This window comes from Pholcus phalangioides, unplaced genomic scaffold, assembly GCF_987345545.1.
Source record: "Pholcus phalangioides strain wild (caught in Gottingen) unplaced genomic scaffold, Ppha-v1.0 ptg000032l_1, whole genome shotgun sequence".
NCBI lineage: Eukaryota > Metazoa > Arthropoda > Arachnida > Araneae > Pholcidae > Pholcus > Pholcus phalangioides.
In genome coordinates, this window is record NW_028301622.1 from 561,196 (window position 1) to 583,002 (window position 21,807).

General features: G+C 38.4%; 1 protein-coding gene across 2 annotated transcripts in view; it reads left to right on the forward strand.

Annotated features, from left to right (window-relative positions):
• The window catches only part of Ate1 (arginyltransferase 1), a 45,991-nt gene extending 29,233 nt beyond the window's left edge, over positions 1–16,758 (forward strand). For both annotated transcript variants that reach the window (XM_089253124.1, XM_089253125.1), the window contains exons 10-13: positions 4,607–4,782; positions 7,813–7,912; positions 12,518–12,638; positions 16,491–16,758. In XM_089253124.1, the coding sequence (XP_089109250.1) occupies positions 4,607–4,782; positions 7,813–7,912; positions 12,518–12,638; positions 16,491–16,669 (576 nt within the window). In that variant the 3' untranslated portion in view covers positions 16,670–16,758. The remainder of the gene's footprint in view (positions 1–4,606; positions 4,783–7,812; positions 7,913–12,517; positions 12,639–16,490) is intronic.
• The last annotated feature ends 5,049 nt before the right edge of the window (positions 16,759–21,807 follow it).

A 21,807-nucleotide genomic window follows, 5' to 3' on the forward strand; every position in this document is an offset into this window, starting at 1 on the left:
ATACTATATATTTTCCAGGTGTTTTTTTTAAATTTACATTATTTTTATTATATTAATACAAACACTTTGTGACCTAAAGTCCTTCCAGCAGGCCTAAAGGAGTAAGAAAATATTTTTTAGCAACAGAGCTATTATATTTCTTTGATATGTTTCACTGCATTTTTGTTTATATATTTTTGAATATAAGTTTAGTATGAAATTACTTATTGTGAAGCTTAATATAGAATATATATTATACATTATTTCTCTTTTTTTATTATTTTACTCTGTAACATTGTTTTTATATCAGCTTAAAATGCATTCATCTTCCTACAAATGCCTCAGCTTACAAAGATTTTTTTTAGTGATTTTTCTCCCTCGACTAATGAATACAGATTCTAGTAGTGAAAATTTTAGTTGATATGGATGCGCACTAACATAAAACAGCTGTGCCATGGGCTGAATTTCAGCACCTCCAATCATCATAAGAATTGTTTACTGTTAAAGTACACTCCTGGCTTAATTTTATGTTTTCCCAAGAATAGTTATTTTGCAGATGGCAGTAAAGTAAATACACATGCAATTTTCTCACTTGAATGGACATTTATTAACAATTTAATTTAAAAATTATACCAAGCTTGAATTAAACTTGCACACATTTCTCATTCAAACAAATAATTCAACATTAGTATAATTATGGTTTAGAATTTAGTAACTCAGCAATGCTCTTCTCAGCTTTGAGGCACAAATGCGTGCCGATCAAAAAGTCTCGCCGCAGAGAGCAACAGGCTTACAACATTAGAATTATTCATTCCTTACACTTTTTAAAAAGTGTAATGAATCACTCACTATAAGTTCAGAAAAACTCATAGTTTAAAAAATCGATTGCAGATGGTAGCACTACACATAATAAGCATTACACAGAAACAAACTTCATGGAAGGTTCACTATACATACATATGCATTCCAACATGTACCACTTTGTTAGAAGTTCGGCAGAGGAATATGGACAAGGTGCGTGGCTGGTTTAGTAGTAACTCTACAATATTGCACACAAAGTAAATGTATCGCCAACCGACAACAGCTAGGGAGTGAAGAAAATCATCTTCCATCCCACACTACAAAATGTCATGTTTGGTCCACAAGATCTGGGAGTGATTATGTTAATACCACTTTCCCGTATCTATTGACAGGGTCAATCAGGCAGGTGAGATAAAAAAATATGCACAATCATGGCAAGGATTTCTGCTTGCCCACATGTCATTTCAACACACCATGTTGAGGGAATTATCTATATATCACATCGATCGCCTGCACCAGCCAAGAACAGATGAGGGATTCATCATAACGCGGGCATTCTCAATATCATACTCATAAAGTAGATGACGATCTTGCACAAAGACAGCATAATTTCACTACACCATAATCGCGGATCTCATAAAACGTGTTTCTCTGTCGAGACAAACTTCCATCAGTACCCACGTACACTAGATCATGATATTGAAGACTTGATCCTAAAAAGGGCTGACTGCTTCACATAGGTTCACAACACATACACACGTGTACCAATTCATTAAAGTTCCGTAGGTGAATGTGGATGAGGTGCATGTATGGTTTAGTAGTAATAGTGCACAGTACTAAACCATACATGCAAGAATGAAAGGAAATTTCCCGGTCACACAGGATCATTGTAACGAATCAGCGTTGAGAGATAATGACAGTCATTTACATATCACATCAGAGCATTGTTAGGAAATCGTAACAGAAATCTGGTAACAATTAAACACCTACATTGAAGACTTGGCCAGAGTTGACAATATATGGTTAGGCTTATTGTAAAATGAATAGGATCAGAACCCATGTGGTGGTCTGCAGCCAGCCACTGGCAGAACAGTAATAAATTATATTTAACTATTCATAGAAGTGTTGTGGGGGTCTACCCTTTCTCCCACGCACACTCTTGTTTTTCTCTCTTTTTTTTTTTATTTAGTTCTCTGCTCGTAAATATCAACAGTGGCATCGTCACCAACTGATAGGGGTAGATTTTGAGAAAAGCTGAGCTCCTCTTCAAAGAAAGAATGTGTTGTTACTGATATATTTTTTGTCATTCATGATTGTTCTGCGCTATCAGCCGCATCAAAATATATATTTGCTAACGTCAAATTCTTATAGTTAAAATTTAATTAAATAATATATTTTTTAATTGGAAGAGAGATGCGTCACACACACATAATTTAGAGTCGTTCATCTCTTCTAAAGAAGTATACAATTCTTAATATTTAAAAATATGGAAATTCATGACTCAATACCAGGGTTTAAGCTAGATAAAAAAAATTCCTTTCGTAAAAAAAGCGAAAATGAGGAGAAAAGCTTTAGCAAAATGCTACAATGCTAATGTAATGATTGATGGTTGGATGTCTACTCATTCCTTACCTCCTGTATGCATTTTTGGGAAAGTAGCTACCACTTCTTTTGCATTCTAAGATTTTCTTTTGAATTTTTTGCAAAAAAATGCAACCGTAGCTCATAAGTGCCAATTCACAGACTTCAAAAATCTGTAGTTTATCCCGTGATGATACATTCATCAAAGAAAACATGTCAAACAAATAAAAAGGAAAAACCAGGGACTTTTTTTGAAATTGCAACAGGTGACCATATATAAATCACGTTTTTCTGGGATGCATTTTTCCCTGTCCTGATTTTTTTAGCAATAATTACCCACTTTGCTTGCCTTAATCATCATATTTGGTGACAATTAGCTTAAACCCTGCTCAATACAAAGTTTTAACGAAAGAGGTAGCATGTAATGTTACAATTTCTGTCACTTAGCCCAATTAACTTGTGTCCACTTCAGAATATTTTCCTAGATGTACCTCCACTTTCCTTTTTGAAAGTTTCTGAACCATTTCATGTAAAATTAAATATTCAGCTTATAAAAAATGCATTGAAAAGAGAAGGAGCTTATAGGGGTTCCTTCTGTGCAAGACTCTTTGCATCAAACTGAACTGTCCTCATATTCTAGGACGGGGGTTTTTAACCTATGGGTTGTAACCCAAACTTGGGTCCCTGGGGCCTTCTGAGATGGGTCCTTCGAATTCACTAACAGCAAAGGACTGCTAAGCTACACTCACAGCCAGAGATTCTTCGAGCTATGGGTAACAATCAGGGATGGCAAGTTTTTGCCACAGTGAAAAAACCATGGTAAAACTGTCCCGTCAAAAATAGTTTTTGCCACATTTGCCATTCGTAAAATTAAAAATTTATCATTTCCAAATTCTATGAATAAATAATTATAAAGCCTTATGCATTTTTGATAAATCTAGATGTGTATGATAAATCTTATTGAGATAAAGCAAAGGTTTTTGTCATAATTTTGCCAGTGGCAAAAAATTCATAGAATTTAAAAATTTGGATTTATTTTTTCAATTCTATAAATAAATCTGGATGATGCATATTTTATTTGGATATGTTTTCATATTTTTGGTTGCTGAATATTCATTTTTTTATACCATGTAGTTTTATAAGTTAAAGATAAGTGTAAAGATAAGTTTCACATGTTTTTAACTGTGTATATTGAAAAGAATATTTTGTAGTTAAAAACTAAGCTAGGTATGTCTTGAGTAAAAAGAATAACTTTTACCAATTTTTGTCTGGTTTTTTCTATCTTTCGCCACTGTCCTGCAAAAACCTAACCTTGGTCACAACCCATACTTGATTTGCACAGGGGGCTGCTGAGATGGGTCATTCAAATCCACTAACAATCAGAGGCTGTTGAGCTATGGGTCCCCAGACTCGATTCAAAGGAACTTCTGAGATGGGCCATACAAACCCACTAACAGCCAGGGGAAAATGAAGTATGGGTAATGGTCCAAACTTGATTTGCAACTGCTTCCGAGATAGGTAGCTCACATCCACTGACAACCAGGAGCTCTTGAGCTATGGGTCCTGACCCAGACTCTATTCGAACGGGCTTCTGAGATGGGCCATACAAATCCACACATTCCTGTTAATGCTGTAAAAAATAAATGCACTTATTGTGTCACTGTTCTCACTAATTTCGAAAAACAAATGGTCCCATGGGTCGCGAAGCTGATCTTGTTGCTGATTTTGGGTTGTAGCTTTAAAAAAGGTTTACAACCCCTGTTCTAGGAGCTTATCTATTCCATCTGCATGTATAAGGCATGGAATTGAGCTTACCAAATCACAAATCGATTACCTGCGAACTCATCTGGGTTTTTCAACACCAACTCTTGTAGACTAAAACTGGTAATGGTTGTATATATTTTAGTGTAAAATAAATGATCTTCAGAATCTTATCTTCCTGTAAATTCTAATTCATCCAATTTTGAAGCTGTTCCTTTTAGTCTTTGGTCAATTTCTGTCTTTTCTTACAGCTGCTCCTTTGGTGTTTCAGAAACTTTATTTGCAAATTTTGGGCTGTACTTGGAACAAACTAAATGATTTTCCATAGAAACCTACGGGAAATTGCATTTTGGCTTTATTTAATTATTTAAGTTCTTAATAGAATTGCGTATTTACAGAATTTTATTTTTTTCCCCCCAATAGACTTTGATGATGTGGAATGTATATGGGAAAACTAATAATATTTTTATCGTTAAATTTTTAGCCAGTCAGTAATTCTGCATCTAAACCGCATGGAGCATTCCATCAGCAATATTGGATCGATAATAGGTTGATTGCCGTTGGAGTTTTGGACATCTTACCTCATTGTGTGTCATCTGTATACTTTTACTATGATCCAGAATATAACTTCTTATCGTTGGGGACTTACAGCTCACTAAGGTTAGATACAATATGAAGTCCTTAAGATCTTAACTGTTTTGTGTACAAAACTTATGGGTCCATTACACCTTAAATAACTCGTAAACCATTGAATATAGAAACATATTTCAATTAGAAAAAATATTTAAATAATGTGCCCATTTTTTAGATGTCTTATTTTACTCAAGGTTGTATAGATACCAAAATGTATGTTATTTATTATTTATACGGTTCCTCTGTCTTGTAACTTCCGATGAGGAAGTACTTGCCCTGTGTCTCTCCTGAGCCCAACTAAAAAAACTGTTTCTAGTGCATTCAGATATTTATATTTAATAAGTGCTGAAAATGAGGGAAAGAACTATGATCCATAGAATTAGCTTGTCTGTTAGTTTATGTGGTTTTCCTTGTTCTTTTCCTCATTTTCAGCAGTTTTCAAATTTTAATATATCTTCAAATATTTCACTTAGAAACATGGAATTTACTTTGCCTCAAGAGAAACAGGGCAACAACTTTCTGATTGAAAGTTAGAGGATTGAGAGACTGTGTGTGTGTAAAGAATTAAATTTTGTATCTAGGTACATATATACAGCCATTAGTAAAATTAATAGCACATGTACGATGGGCACGTTATTTACTTTTTCTAATTGAAAGTATGTTCCTATATCCAACAATTTACAAGTTATTTGGGATGAAACTGACTTGAGTGTTCACCCTATATGTGAAGTATGAACAAACAAATTCCAGTCTGCAGGCCGATCTGGCTCATCTGATAATTTCATCCAACCGCAAAGCAATTCAAAATACATTTCAACATAACAAAATGCTATATTCTCTCTCCACACATGAGATAAAACTGACGACTAAAAAAAAATTTTTTTTTGATTGATTTGTGTTCATTGCATGTCAAAATGGCCTTTAAAAAGGAAAAAAAATGTGTAATTAATTTGAGTCAATATCTTTATTAGGACCATTTGAGTTAGCTGCACATATGTATGCCTCAGGTTTAACTTAAGAAAAGAATCATTAAAAACCATTTAAAACGATGTACCTCCAGACCGAAGATGTTATAGGGGGTGAAGTTTAATGCAATAATTATATATGAAATATAATTAGGAAACTATGAAAACTATGAGTTGATTAATAACACTGAGACCTCTGTGCTAATCGAAGCAAATATGTTTAGGTTGATTTCAACTATTTTTCATTCTATTTTTCATGTGAACTCTAAAGTATAGATTGAATCCCTTTGTGCGCCTGCTTTTGCTTTCATTGCCTTAGTTGTCCCTGTAAAAATATCGTTTCAAATGCTTTGGTATCTAAGAGAGAACATTAAAATTGAGATTTGACAAAAGCTGAATCAACACACCAGCAAATTGAATGAAAAATGACTATTGCATCTTTCATCATACAGTCAATGCTCATTTTTATGAACTCCTACAGACTTGGAATAAATTAGTTTGTAAATGAGAAAGATGTTCAAAGAAATGGTATATTTGGGACCATAAGACTTTTTCATACCACATCACTCAATAAGTTTCCGGTCTGACACATAGATGGCAGCACTGTTGACAGACCCATATGATTTCTGGATAGTACCAACCTTCAAACGACACATGCCAAAATTTCATGATATTCTGACTATTAGTTTACAGGTTACAGTGGTTTTAGTGACCCCAGTTTTGCAATTTTCAAAACAATGTATAAAAAAGAATTTCGTGTGTTGATTAAACATTGTTTTTTGATGGGGGAAAAATACTGTTGAAGCCAAACAGTGGCTCGATAAGCGTTATGGAGACTCTGCATCAAGGAAATCAACTATTATTGACTGGTATGCTGAATTTAAACGTGGTCGTACAAACACAGATGATGCTGAACGCTCTGGTCGCCCAAAATCGGCAGTTCTTCCAGAAAACATTAAAAAAGTGCACAAAATAGTTTTGAAAGACCGTAAAGGGAAGTTGCGTGAGATAGCTGACACCTTAAAGATATCAGAAGGTAGCGTGTTTACAATTTTACACGAAAATTTAAGCATGCGCAAGTTGCTTTCGAAGTGGGTGCCGTGTTTGTTCACACCGGACCAAAAACAACAAAGAGTCAATGATTCAAAGCACTGTTTGGAGCTGTTCAAGAGAGATAAAAAGGATTTCTTGCATCGGTATGTGACAATGGATGAAACATGGATCCATTGCTACACATTTGAAGCAAAAAGATCGTCAGCTGAGTGGCCAGCAGCTGGTAAAAGTCGTCCAAAGTAACCAAAACCTCAAAAGTCAGCTGGCAAGGTTATGGCATCCGCATTTTGGGATGCGCATGGTATTTTGCTCATCGATTATCTTGAGAAATGTAAAACTATCAATAGCGTACATTACATGGCATTATTGGATCGATTGAGTGTAGAAATCAAGAAAAAATGGCCTCACATGCAAAAGAAAAAAGTGCTGTTCCACCAAGACAATGCCCCTTGTCAGAAGTCGATGAAAACGATGGTTAAATTGAATGAATTACGCTTTGAATTGCTTCCTCACCCACTGTACTCTCCAGATCTGGCCCCCAGTGACTACTGGCTTTTTGCATACATCAAAAAGATGCTCCAGGGAAAGAAATTTGTCTCAAATTAAGAAGTGATTGCCGAAACTGAGGCCTATTTTGAGAGCAAAGACAAATCGTTCTACAAAAAAGATATCGAAAAGTTAGAGGAGCATTGGAATGAATGTATTACTCTTGAAGGAGAGTATGTTGATGAATAAAATTGAATTTCTAAAAAAAAAATTGTTTTTTTTAGTTAGACCGGAGACTTATAGAGTGATGTGTTAAAAAAGAGGTCACACACACAGTTTCATGAATTAAGAGGTTCGTAAAATTGAGCATTGACTCTGGTCATTTTATCCACCTAAGTTTCTTGGCTGCTCCAATCCCTTTTAAATTACCTTTAATTTTTTTGGTCACAATTGCATTCTGTGATTTATGTATGTTTTCTTAATTATGTTTTATTATTACAATTTAAATAAACATGAGGTTTTATCAAGGTTTGATTTATTTTTTTTGTTTCAGGGAAATAGCATTTACGAGAGAACTAAGCAAAAGGTATCCAGAACTGCTATACTACTACATGGGCTTTTACATTCATTCCTGCTCGAAAATGAGGTACAAGGTAAATATTTTTTCAATTGATAGACATCTCAATGTTGCTACAATGTCTGGAACAAGAGACCGAATCCACCTATTCTCAGATACCACTGTCTGAAAGGCAGGAGTATTCTCTGAGAACATTCATAAAGTATCAAGCGTAACACATTTGCTTATTCCTGAAAGGAAAATCCTGTTCTTAAACAGGGTGTCTACCATCATGAAAAAGTCACGGCATGAGAAAAAGGTCACAGAAGTTCCGAAAAAGTCACAAAAGTTTAGTGAAGGTCACAGATTTTTTATATGATTCTCCAGATATCTTTTTTTGATTTTTTCCCCTAAAATCTAGGTTTTGGAGATGCTGTGGCATTCAATATTTTTCCCCCCTCTCTCCAGGTTTCTTTAATATTTTTTTTTTGCTTTGGTGGGATGGATGGGTGAGTAGCAACAGAAAAGGACAATGCCAATGTGTGTCGTCACCTTACATCAGGGCAGACATTGTATGGGTGGGGCAAAAAAGCTATCTAGCCTGGATGAACAAAAAAAAATTTCTTTGCTTGTCAGGACTTTTTAACATCTGTAATATTCCCCTAAAGCAGTGTTCTCAGGGTCATGTGATAATTCCTAGAGGATCGGTTTTCGTAGAAAGGACATCACCTTCCCCCACATCCTAGAGCAGGGCTATTGGATCTTTGGTGGGTCAGGAAGCCAGAGTTTTTACGGGGTGGGGCTCTGTAGTGAATTTATAGCATGTGAAAAAACAAATAGTGATGGTGATTGTCCCGGGCCTCAGGGCTGCAGCCTTGTCAGCCCCATCCTTGTGGGGGCCAGGTGAAAAGGCACCATTTTTTTTCCACCCATGAAGGAAGAAAGTTTTTTTTCAAATAATTATCACACACACATCCATTTTTTTTATCGCGTCGATCTTTACCGACTAGCTATAGCGAACGACGAAATCGTACAGTATACACATGTGGCAGAACAAGAGAGTTCAAGAGAAGACAAACATCGGACTCCTTTGCCATGTATTGTGTTGTGATGCAATATTTAGGCCAAAGTTAAAGAAATACCACAGTGTTTCTAAAAGTGTGCTCATGACTCCTAGGAGCATCATAGTGAGCAGAAAATATTGATATTTATGCTTTGAAGTGGTTCTTTTATATGGGAATTCCCCCGCCCCCTCTTACTGGAGTAAGAGGGAAAAAATTAACATCACAGAGGTCCCGATATAGTGCAGTGTTTCTCAACCGACGGACCCTGGCATCGGTCAAACCGGGCCGTGAGTGGTTTATTATTTCATTTTTACCCATTCATTTCCCATTAATCGTGTGCATGGCCGGCCTTCCAATCAAAGAACAGAAATCAACCGTGCCGTGGTATTCCAAAGGTTGGGAACCACATTCTTCAGTAGGGCCCTTAAGCTATTCTACTACTACACCAGACAGGCACCTCGTCCATATTCCTCTGCAGAACCTCTAACGAATTGGTACATGTTGGAATGTGCATGTACGTGTAGTGAAACCTGACGTGAAGTTTGTTTCTGTGTAGTGCTTGTTATGTGTAATGCTGCCATCTGCCACCAGTTGTTCTAACTATAAGTGTAATGATTGAATGATTTATCATTGTAGGCCTGTTGCTCTCTGTGGCGAGACTTTTTAATCGGGAGATCGGTGGGCCCCTAAGCTGAGATGTTTGACTGGCCCAGGCCAGATTTTTTACGAGCCCCCGTATAGTGATGGTGTGAAAAAAAAAGAGAGAATTATCTCGGGTCCCCGTACTGGAACCCTGTCAGCTCCCTACTGTGCTTTCCTGCACGGATGAATGGGGCATTGACCATCAGAATTGGAAAATCGGCCGGACTATGTCTCTTTACACGATGGTTTTGGCTCTTGTATATAAGAAATGTTTCTTTTAATTTTTTTTAATTTTACCTGCACCGATATGTTTTGCCTGCACACGGTAATGCAATCAGTAAAGAAATGGACACATTCTATTTAGACTGCGTTTTCTTCTGGTGAACATCCTTGTCTGGTTATGCACTTTGATTCCAGCGGCAAATTGCCGCTTTCGACAGTTGGCACTGATGGAACAAACTGCTCAATCACTTACATCTTGTTCCGTTCATCGTTGTTCGGGTCTTTTGCTCTGTTCTGAACCCACTATAGCTATGCGTCACATCGCTCTGCAACACAACGTGCTGTTGTGCACACTGCTTCATATTGATCAATAGTGTGTTCAGTAGTTTTGCATTCCCAGGACATGCTTTCAACATACGCGAGCGTGCTGTGTTGAAAAGTTTCGTCACAGGTGCCAAAATAAATTTTATACGATAAAAACGGGGGAGGGGTCTAGGGTTGCAAGACGTCCGAATATACAACCAGCAAGGGTGTGGCAAAATGCGATGAATTGATTACTGCCCTCAGTAAATTCATGATCTACTGAGGGCTTAGGCAACCTTGCAAAGTTGGTTGAAGGCATGGGTGGGGATAGAGAGAGGGAGGGTGATAGGGACGATTGCCGCTCCCCCCCCCCCTCCCGATTAAAAAATATTGGCATAGGCAGAATAGCAGAAGGTGGACATTTGTCCTCCCCTCCCCCATTTGAGAAACAACCTGTAGCTGTATATGCTTTTGCTGGGGTGGCTTATGTCGCTTGAGCCTTTAGGGTCCAGTTTTCATGGGGCTTTGTATTTAAATCTTTAAATTTAAAAGTTTTAAAAAATATAAAGAAAATTGAGTTTTTTATTGTGTGATTGAAGGGGTTGTCCCCATCATGGTGAAGCTCAACATTCAGCACTGAAAGGCATCATGCCAATGTCGGCATGTCTGTATGTGTGTATATGCATTGACATCTTCATCATGCTCTGCGGAAAGTTTCGAAGGATTAAAATAATTGATTTCTTATCAGATATTTTTATTTTGTAAATTTACTCGCATTCCCCCTTTTATTAAGACCCCCTCCCCCATTTTATTAACCCAAATCTTCCAAGGGAATCACACAAAATGTTAATTGACCAAATTTTTTTTTATGCAATCTGTGCTTGCCAATGTGAGTTCTGCATTAGCAAAAACTGTTTTGTACTTGATGCTGCGATTTTAATAAGCCCATAGTAAGGCAGTTGCTTCCTGAAATTGTTACAAAACTTTTTGGAAAAGCAGGCTTTTCTACGATGGGAAATCAGTGAAAAGATTGGGTTTTCAAATGATATGCAAAACTTACAAAGTTGCATGCAAGCTGCTTTCCGTGATTGCAGTGTTGAGGATTACATAAACATGGACGATAATGTACACAAACTGAACCTGACATCAACAGATATAAAATTTTTTGGAGAAAGTCAAAAAAAGAATGAAAATGAGATTGTCATTTTATAAAAAAAATGAGACAAATGTTGAGAATAAAAAAAAACAGTGTAGGCTGAAGTTTTATGCAGATGCTGTCAAAAATGCAGATGCTTTTTTTAAATGTGATCATGTATTCCCAATAGATCTTTACACTCTGTCCAGGGAATTTGTTAGTGTGCTAGTAGACATCCTTGCCCGAACCAGGATTCGAACCCAGATCTGCACTGTCAGAAGCTAGCTCCCTGACCACTGGACTGCCAGGCGGCATTTTCAATTATTTTATTTCAATTTTATATGCGAGATCTTTTCATTACACATTATGGATCTCTATTAAGTGGAAACCTGTGTTCAACTGAAAAAAAATCTTGGTCCCTTGCGATCCCGTTGAAGACAGGTTTTACTGTATAAGAAAACAGTCCAGCAGTGTTCATTTTGTCGAATGAGAAAAGGTCATAGAAAAGTCGCCAAGAAGTCTCTGAAAAATCACAGAATTTTGCTTTTGATATTTGGTAGACACCCTGTTAAATCTCCAACTGTCTCGCATTGTACTTATGAATGCAATAACACCTTAATGTGTTTATGGATGGCTCCAATTATTAGCTAGCTCCTTACATCATTCATCCTCAATTCTTTGATTGTTGAAAAAAATGTGTTCACAGTGTGAGTGATAGGTGTCACAGCCATAGTGCTGTTAATTTCAACTGCTATCCCTTACAGCGACAGTGACATCCTTAAAACCCTCTTATTTTAGCAATGATAAGTTCAGCTATCTCTGTACAGTAAGCTTTTTCACAAAAAAAAAAATTCCACACCCAACCCCTGTAAGATCAACTGCCAATGGGTGGAGTTAGCTTTTGTTCAAAGTTGGATAACAGAAAGAGAGTGAGAGAGAGACAATTTTTATACTCTTCCCCTTCAGGGTAGAATAGAAATATGTGTACAGTAAAAACAATAGAAAAGGCTAGAGTATTTCTCTTGTTTTAGTGTTCTCAGAATTGGGAGGGGGTTTCAATATTTTTTTCAGAAAAAAATATTCTTTTGAAAAGGTGTGGCATTTTACAGAGGGGTCTAGTGATTTCCACTGTCGCAGTTATAATTTGGATTAGTGGAATTTTAAAAATTGTTCAAGCTTAACTTGTAAAGATTGTTCTTCATACCGTTTGATATAGAATTTTATATAGAAGTCAAATACAGGATTGCGAGTGGTGAGTATTAATCAATTAACACATATGTATAAGGTCATGCTGAAGCCTAATATTATTGATTCTTAGTTCTAATATTGATTGCAGGGATCTTATTCACCTTCTTATTTATTATGCCCGGAGACTTATTTGTTCCATCCTATCGAGAATTGCTTACTGAAATTGGCCATCTCCAAATATCAAAGGTTTGAAGAAGACAAAGAGAAAGGTAATCAAATCATGAACATTATTTTCGGTTTTCATTGAAGTTGTCATTCCAAAAGGTGAAATGGAAAATTTGCATGAACTACACTCTTAGGACAGGAATTTTAAACTGTGCACCACCAACCTTAGTCTGGGGAGCCGCAGATAAGTGTTGATCAGGGTGGGGGGGAGGGACTTGCAGATGGAAATGTTTTAGAACCCTTGCCTTATAGAGGGAATAGCTTGATGATACAGTGAAACATCCGATAACCCATTATATATAATGATAATTTTACCTTTTCAAAAAGCTGGTACTACATTATATTTCCAGATTTTTTTTGTTTAATCTTGGAAAACAAAATAGTTCAAAATTTCAGTCATATATGGCACTGTGTCAGCAAAAACTCAACATAACACATGAAATGCGACCCAGACGGTGCATAAATAATGTTTATTTCCATTTGTGTCACATGAAACTTGTTATTGTAACAAATGAGGTTTATTCAAACACAGGATTCTCAGGTTCTTGTCATTCCATAAATTTTCACGTTTGTAGCCAAATTTCATTTTTCTGCAGCAAGACATTGCTTATCCATATTGGAGAAAAATTGTACAAGATTCAATCAGAAATTTTTTGGCCAGTGAATTTGACAAGATGACCCCTGTTATGGCTAATTCAGTCTCCAGATTTAACCCCTTGATTCCTTCTTGTGGGAATATATCAAAGACAAAATTGACGCTAAAACTGACATTGAGGAATTGAAGAATAAAAGAAAGAAAAAATTAACTGATAAATTATGTATACGAAACAGTCATCGAGACTCTTCGCAATCGATGTAAGCAGATTTGTCTGTTAATCCTGAAAAATCATTAGCATGTAGCCCAAGCTGCATAGGATGCTCATATTGAAATGCAATAGTTTTATGTAATACAAATCGTAATAAACATTAATTATGCAGTGTGTGTGTGTTGCATTTTATATCTATGATACAGCGCCATCTGTAAGTGAAATTTTGAACTTTTTTAAATTTATCAATGAAAAGTTTTACACGCCCCATGATAAGTATTTTAGTGCAAGCTATACTTTTAATGTCAATTTGTTGATTTTTTTATTTTTAAAATGTGTCAAGAACTTTTCACACACCCTGTGTATTTCACCCTTCTTTTCACCCTGTATATTCTGTAATATACAGGGTGGTAGCTATCGGCTGCTCAATAATTACACACGATTCCTTGTGAAAAGCTGATATGGAAAAGTGTTTTCTGCTTTTTGATTTGACCCATAATTAATGAGTTATAATGCTTTAAAAATTGACATCATTTCCAAATCCTGCCAGATTCACTGAATGTACACCAAACGTGCAACTTTGCGTTTCTAAAACTGTATAACCCTAAAGAGAAATCAAGAAAAAGAAAACTAGTTTTCTTTCCCTCTCCCGTGTTTGTGTGTGTTTATTTTACAAATTTTTATGCGATTGTTTAATACCCAAAAATAAAAATGGTGTTTGCCTTGATCAAAGTTGCACTATGTTTGTGGTCATTTGATTTGACTTGTTTAAATGAATACACAGTTTTTTTCACCAAATTTTTTCCAACTTTGAAGTTTCTGAAGATTTATATATTGCCCCTCCCCCCCAAAGCAGAAGGTTTTGCATTTCTCTGCAACAAGCTCTTTGCTGACAGGAAATGGTCTGGGGAAAAAAATCCCCATAATAGTGTTTCCTGCACTTTTCATAAAATTCTTCCAGATTGTTCTGCAGTAGCGCTGATTATTCTGCGACCTGCATCACAGATTTCAGCATATTCTGCTTTGGAACATATAGCATCCATGCAGTGCCGTCTCTTAATGCATGACTCCACCCGGGCACGACCTATTGGGGGGGGGGGGGATTTCTCGAGAAGAGGAGCCTCACAAAAATGAGGTATAGTTGAAATTTTCAAGGAGTATGCATGTAAATTTGTCTTGTAGGACCTCGGAAAAATCACTTGGCCTGGAACCCATGGTGCTCTCAAAGTGGTCTTGCATCCATGGTCCCCTACACAGGTGTGGCTGACAGGGCCTGGGACAATTATTATTTTTTGTTAGAAATTCACTGTAGAATGGCCCATGAAAAGTCTTGCTTGAGGGCCCGCAAAAGATCCCAGTTTGTGTCCTTGCCCTAGATGTGGGGCGTGGGGGGGGGGGGGGCATTGGTTATGTCACAGCTTTTTATTGTAATTCTACAACATAATTAACTTGATGAATCTAACAAGCTTGTTGAGCTAAATCAATCACAGTTCCAAATTGTCACGATGAAGTCTAAAAAATACATTTTATAATTTTTACAACATCTCATTTATGTTATGACTGTGTATGTAACAATGCTCAAAACCATATTTAGAAAAACAAACAGTAAATAGATGGCTCAAACTTTCATTTTGAAAATTGGAATGGGGCATGATTTTTTGGTCATTTGATCATTTTTGTCGCACCACGGTCATTTTCTGTACACAAGGACTAATTAGACTGGGACCTACGATTTACTGCTGATTCTGAACAGCAGCCTTTTTTTATACTCACAGAGGTTAGTGCACTAACCCCTCAATGTAGAACTCCCTGTGGTAGCATTATTTTTCTGTGGTCATGTCAGTTTCTGTCACAACCCTGTGTCAGAAAAGTTTCTGACAAGGACATGATTTTTCTTGGGGGGGGGGGGGGATTAAGATATCTTCCCCAAATAATGATTTTTCAAGAGATGAAATTAAGCGAAATATAAGAGCATCTCTTTCTCTCTCTCAAAAGGTCGGCAAAATTTTTTTTTCATCTTTGCTAAAAGGGACCCGGGCAATTGCCCCCTTATAAATATGCCCCAGAATGAAACTTCACCTAAAAAAATGACCAAGTTCTGCGCAAATCATGTAGGCTGAAATGAATTTTGAAGTAGTCAAAATATTTTTGCATAAAAAAATTAAGTAAAATTTTATTAGCATTTCCAGCATTATAAAAATCTATTGCAGTCACAAGGGAATAAAAAATATTCATTGCAACATATAAAATTTGTTATGGAAATGTGACTAGATGTGAATAATCAGTTGAAAAAGTCTGAAGCCACTAATTTTGAATTTGCCAATTCATAAAGTAATTAGTTGATTGAATCATTATTATTTTACTGTTTCCACCTGTCACTTTTGTCAAGCTATCATTTTTACATCATTTTTTTGTGTGTAAAAAGTTCTGATTAATTTTTAGAATAACTCAAAAAATATTGCCCGGTTTTATTGATGAACATGTGATCTAACTCGGAAGACAGGATAAAAAAAATGATGTCACAGTAAACACGTATGTACTGAATGCACCATTCCTCAAAAAAAATTCACTTAATAGTGAAGGCAAGAAAGTGTTGATTTTGGAAAAACAATTTTTCAAATAGATCTCATTTGACTAATACTTTACAAATCTGGTGATAAATTTGCCAATATAGTGGGGCAAATTTATCACGTAATAATAAGATTATAACATTACTCTTCACAAAGAAAAAAAGTGCCAATTGTGAAAGAAGGTGATCAAACTTTTCCTCTAAAGTGATTGGATATTTCAGTTCATTTTCAAAAAGTGGCACCCTTCTCCCCCCCCCCCCCCTTCCTCGTGCTGAGGTATAAATTTACTTTTGTTCGGTGTTTGGCACATAACTGACCGTTAGAAAAATGAAATGTCACAATTTCAAAACGTTATAACTCCCTTAATATTTTTCCGATACTAAAAAGAAAAACACTTTCTTTATTAATTTTTCACAAGGAATCATATGTAATTATTAGGTGGTAGATAGTTACCATCCTGTATATGTGTGTTTGTGTAACAGTCAAATGACTGTTTTTTTTTTCTTTGTTATGTGTGCAGGCGACGTGGATGGAGTGGTATCTCTTGCCGAGGTTATGATCCTTTATCGCAGACAGGCCATGAACTATGCTCGGTATTGTCAGATTAACAAACGTGCTGACGACAAAGAGCTTGTTGAAGAATATGCTCAACTGATTGGGAGGAAATGTTATCGGAGAGCTCTCTTATACAGGGATTAGTCATTTTTTACTTACACACATTTTGATTGTTTCTGATTTGTTTCATTGTGAAAAGGACAAGATGCAATAAAATGAATTTATCAATTGCACCAAGTCAATTAGGTTTGTTCATTCTACTTTATATGATGTCACTCTTCATTTTGAAAACTGAATATTCAGGGTGTCCTGTAAGTGCTAATGCAGTGTTTAACTCATAAACCATTTGTCATGGAGCAGGGCTGTAATCAGGATTTTTGCTGTCCAGGGCAAACATTATTTAGCTGCCCCCACAACTTTAAAATTTAATAATTTTGTAATGGTGTTTTTTGTTCCCACCTAAAATTGCCACTCCCTAAATTTTGCCGCCTGCGGCAGTTGGCCCCCCTCTAGTTCCATCCCTTCATAGAGGTATGGTTTGAATTTAAAAAATTCTCGAAAGATGTTCAAAAATCACCCTGTACCAGTTTTGAGAATGAAAACACAGTGTGTGTGTCACAAAATAAAAAAATCTAAATTTTTACATGGTCGCCTATCCTATAACTTCCAATTAGAGAGTTGTTGTCCTGTTTTTGAGTCCAACAAAAGAGGTCCTATGTTTTTAACTGCAATATTTGCTGAAATATTCGAATTCAAAAATAGGAGAAAAGTTGGGAAAGGACAGCATAAATGAGGGAAAGAAGCTTGTCTGTGTTAGTTTTTGCTGTTATTTCCCAACTTTCCTTCAAATATTTTTGAACTAAAATATCTCGGCAAATGTTGCAGTTAAAAACATGATTTTTCAACAACTTTATAATTGAAAGTGAGAGGACACAGGGGACCTTATAAAAATTTATATTTTTTTATTTTGTGACATTCTATTTTCACTCTCAAAACTGGTACAGTGTAATTTTTGAACATCTTATGAGTATATGCAAAATTCAGTGACGATCGATTTAGAATTGTAGATTTGTATAGAGAAAATAGACAGAGAAAATAAATTTTATGTATATTGTTACAAAAAATATCGTTAGCGTAATTTTTTGAGGACCCCCTCAAGTTAATAAAGCCATGAGGAAAAGAAGAAAGAAATCATTCTATTGGTCGAGAACATTCCGGAAAAAGTCGGCCCCTATCCAGAAGCGCCACTCTTCAAGAACTACGAGCAATCATTGTTATATGGAATCTTCTATTCTGGAATGTTCCATGAGAGTCTAAAAATGATGCAATCAAAAGGAAGTCAATGTTGTTGAGACCACTGAGCTATAAGTAACTTTCCGTATAGCTCAGTGGTTGAGACTTAATCCTCAATGCGAGATTGTGAATAATTGTAAATAGCTGTTTGCGGTGAATAAATCTGACGTCCTAAAAAATTGCTTCATTCTCTGATCATTTCAAGGACTTGTGAGACATTATCCGGAACAATTTGGTGTCAGGAGTGGGGTAATTCAAGGACTTGAATGGTGAAAACGAGAATGATGGACATGGACGAGATGCGAGAACACCTGAACCAGTTGATGACCGTTATAAGCCAAACATGGCCCCGCTCTGTCCCTTGCGGGATATAAGCGGATTACCGTTATAAGCCGGATGAAATTAAGCATCGTGGCCGAAATGAACAAATCTGCCGCCACTGTCAACACATTCATCGCTACCGTGAAAGAAGATGCCACCGCCCGGAATGACAAGTCAACACTGCCATCGCCAGTGTGAAGAATGACATCGCCGCAGTTGAAAGTAGGATGGATGCAGTGGAAGGAATTGTTACCGCAGAGTCGACGAGAAGCTCTCAAAGAGGATACAAAAGCTGGAAAAGAAGTTTCAAGAGCCTAACGCTTTCCGCGGACGCTCACCAGGTCCTGCCAGCTATAGCTGACGTCATGCGGCCGAACATCAAACTCTCGACATACGACGGGAATACATCGTGGTCGATCTTCAGGACCCAGTTCGAGATGATTGCGTCCGTGAACGGATGGGACTATATGCTCAAGGCCTTTCACCTAGCCGCCGCTCTCCGAGATGAAGCCGCCGAAGTTCTAGAGACGATCGCCGCTGAAGACCGATCCAGCCCTGACAAACGCGCTTGAGCTGAGGTTACCACTAGCGCTTAGAAATTCTGTTGCTCAACACATTATCAGCCAAAGAGTGAGAAATGCCTCAAGGAATTCCACGGGCTGCAACTGAAAACCAGGCAGCATAAACCTGGCGAGACATTACAAGAACTGGCCATGGACATCGAGTGACTCTCACAGCTGGCGTATCTCGACTGCCCGCCTGACATTAGGGATGGACTAACCCTGCAGTGCTTCGTCGACTCCGTGAAGGACCCCGACATCCAGCAGGCGTTGCGTCTGGGCGAATACAAGGACGTGAAGAGTGCACTGGTTTACGTCATGAAGTTCGAAGCAACCCATTAAGCTTCGAGAAGAAAGCGACGAGTTAAAAGAACTGAAAAGCGCTAGGAACAACCCAACCGGTAAAATCGGAAAGACAGACCCTTGGTGTGCTGGAGGTGCATCGACGTGTGCCACGTACGAAGATCCTGCCCATTGACAGTTCCCAAGAGAGGGGACATCTCCCGAAGCTCCGAGCCGTTAAACTGAAAAGCTGCCATCTCGCGGGGTGCAGGTCGAAATGCCCCATCAAGTGCCTACCATATCTCACAGCTGAGCGGCGGAGACCATGGAATGTACGTGGAAATTGAAATTGATGGATATCCTTGCGTGATGGTCATCGACACCGGAGCCAATGTGAACATCGTCCGCACTGATTTGGCTCAAAAATTCCGACAACGACTCCTGTACTAGGCACCTTCACTGACTACAGATAGTTACCGGGGACAAGATGACCGACATGAGACGATGGAAGCCTCGCGGTGAAATTCGCTGCGGTCCCTTATCGTGACACCATCTTCGTGGTCGGCATTCAGGACCCATGCATTCATGGGCGGAGATACGAGAGGGCATTGCTCCCCCTCCCACCGTCAAAGGTGGAGTCGACTGATCTAATATATATATGAATTGACATCATGCTCCCCCAGACTCCGAAGTCTATCTTCGTCTATGCATGCATCATCGGATTGGACTTTCTCAGAAAATACGGGATCCCCCTGGACTTGAAAAATCACCAGCTGCATACGCCAAAAGAGCACGTTACGCTATTTGGATGTGTCAGCGAAGAGATTTTTCCCTGAAAGATATTGGCTGCCCGGGACTTCGCGATTCCGCCAAGAACGGAGAGCATCATCAACGGCACAGTTGCGGTGGCCAGGGACTTTCAGCTCGGACTGGTGGATTTTTCCAGCGAAAACAAGATTTGCCTGCTGATTGCCGCCACTCTGGTGGATTGATCGAAGGACGTCGTCCCTGTGAGATTAGTCATTTTCAGCGACAAAGCGAAGAAGGTTTCGAAGGGAGAAAAGATCGCTACTTGCGTTCCCGTCACGTGTGTGGTTCGTGATTCGTCGGGAAATCAACCAGAGGATTCCAGAAGTTTGTTCGAGAGCCTGATAGGAGACGCCCAGCTGGATCCTGAGCAAAGAAGACATGCTCAGTCGACAATCGAAAAATTCCGAGACGTTTTCTCTACCTTATCAGCAGATGTTGGCCGAACCAGCTTGACGCAACATCACATCGACACCGGGGGCCATTCAGCAATTAAACAACATCCTAGAAGACTTCCATTTGCCAAGCAGGAAGTTGGTCAACAATATATCGAGCCGTCAAAGAGTCCGTGGGCTTCGCCAATCGTGCTGGTGAGAAAGAGGAACGGTTCCACCCGATTTTGTGTCAACTACAGAAGATTGAATGACGTCACCAAGAAAGACAGTCATCCGTTGCCAAGAATCGACGACACTCTTGACACGCTTTCCGGACATCAATGGTTTTCTACCCTGGATCTGAAGAGTGGATATTGGCAAGTGGAAATACACCCGGACGATCGAGAAAAGACGGCCTTCACTACCTGACAAGGATTGTGACAATTCAAGGTCATGTCATTCGGCTTGTGCAATGCTCCAGCTACCTTCGAACTGCTGATGGAGACCGTTTTACATGGACTATCTTCCGAATCGTGTCTCTTGTACTTGGATGGCATAATGATAGTTGGAAGAACATTCTCGGAACATCTAGAGAATTTGAGCAAAGTCCTTCAGAACCTGAGAGATGCCAATTTGAAATTGAGCTCGACAAAGTTCCGTCTGTTTAGACAGGAAGTCACCTACTTGTGTCACACCTTTCGAGAGGATAAGGACGGATCTTGAGAAGACCAAAGCCGTGGAAGCTTCCTAGGACTTTGCACATATCACCGGAAATTCGTCCAAGGCTTCTCCAAGATAGCGATACCCCTCCACTGACGCACTGAAGCCAAACAAAAAAATTTTGTGGACTGATGAATGCGAAAGGGTTTTTACGTCACTAAAACAAGCTGTAACATCGGCTCCAATATTGTCGTTTACACGAGCAGAGAAGGAATTCATCCTCGACACGGACGCAGGTAACAACGGGATCGGAGCTGTTCTTTCGCAAGAAGTGGACGGCAAAGAACACGTCATTGCCTACTTCAGCAAAAGCTTGTCCAAGCCCGAGATGAATTATTACGTCACTATTAAGGAGCTGCTCGCAATCGTCAAAGCCTTAGAACATTTCCATTACTACTTTTACGGTCGGAAATTTCTCCTCCGTACGGACCACGCCTCATTGAGCTGGCTGTTAAATTTCAAGAATCCCGAGGGTCAAGTAGCTCGATGGATACAACGAATGCAGGAATACTACATGGAGATCCAGCATCGTAAAGGAGCATCGCACGGAAATGCCGACGCCCTATCAAAAAGACCGTGTCCGCAGGACTGTCGTCATTGCGTCAAGGCAGAAGAAAAGTACGGGCCGGTGGGGGAACCCTCTAGTGAGACAACATCTCGTCTCAAGTAACGATCCTTGGAGCGACGAGAACACCCGGAAACCCCAACTAGAAGATCCTGATATACGACCAATAGTGGTCTTGAAGAAATGCACCGGGAATAAACCAACGTGGGGCAAGACGTCGCCTCTTCCAGAGTCGGAGGACGAAAAGACGTTCCTACTCATCCGAACAAGGAGCCGTGTGAAAGAAGTTTTGAAAGAGTTGCGACGCCTGCGCCGCTATCAAAGATCCTCTGAAATGCACACGGGCCGTCTACAACGCTG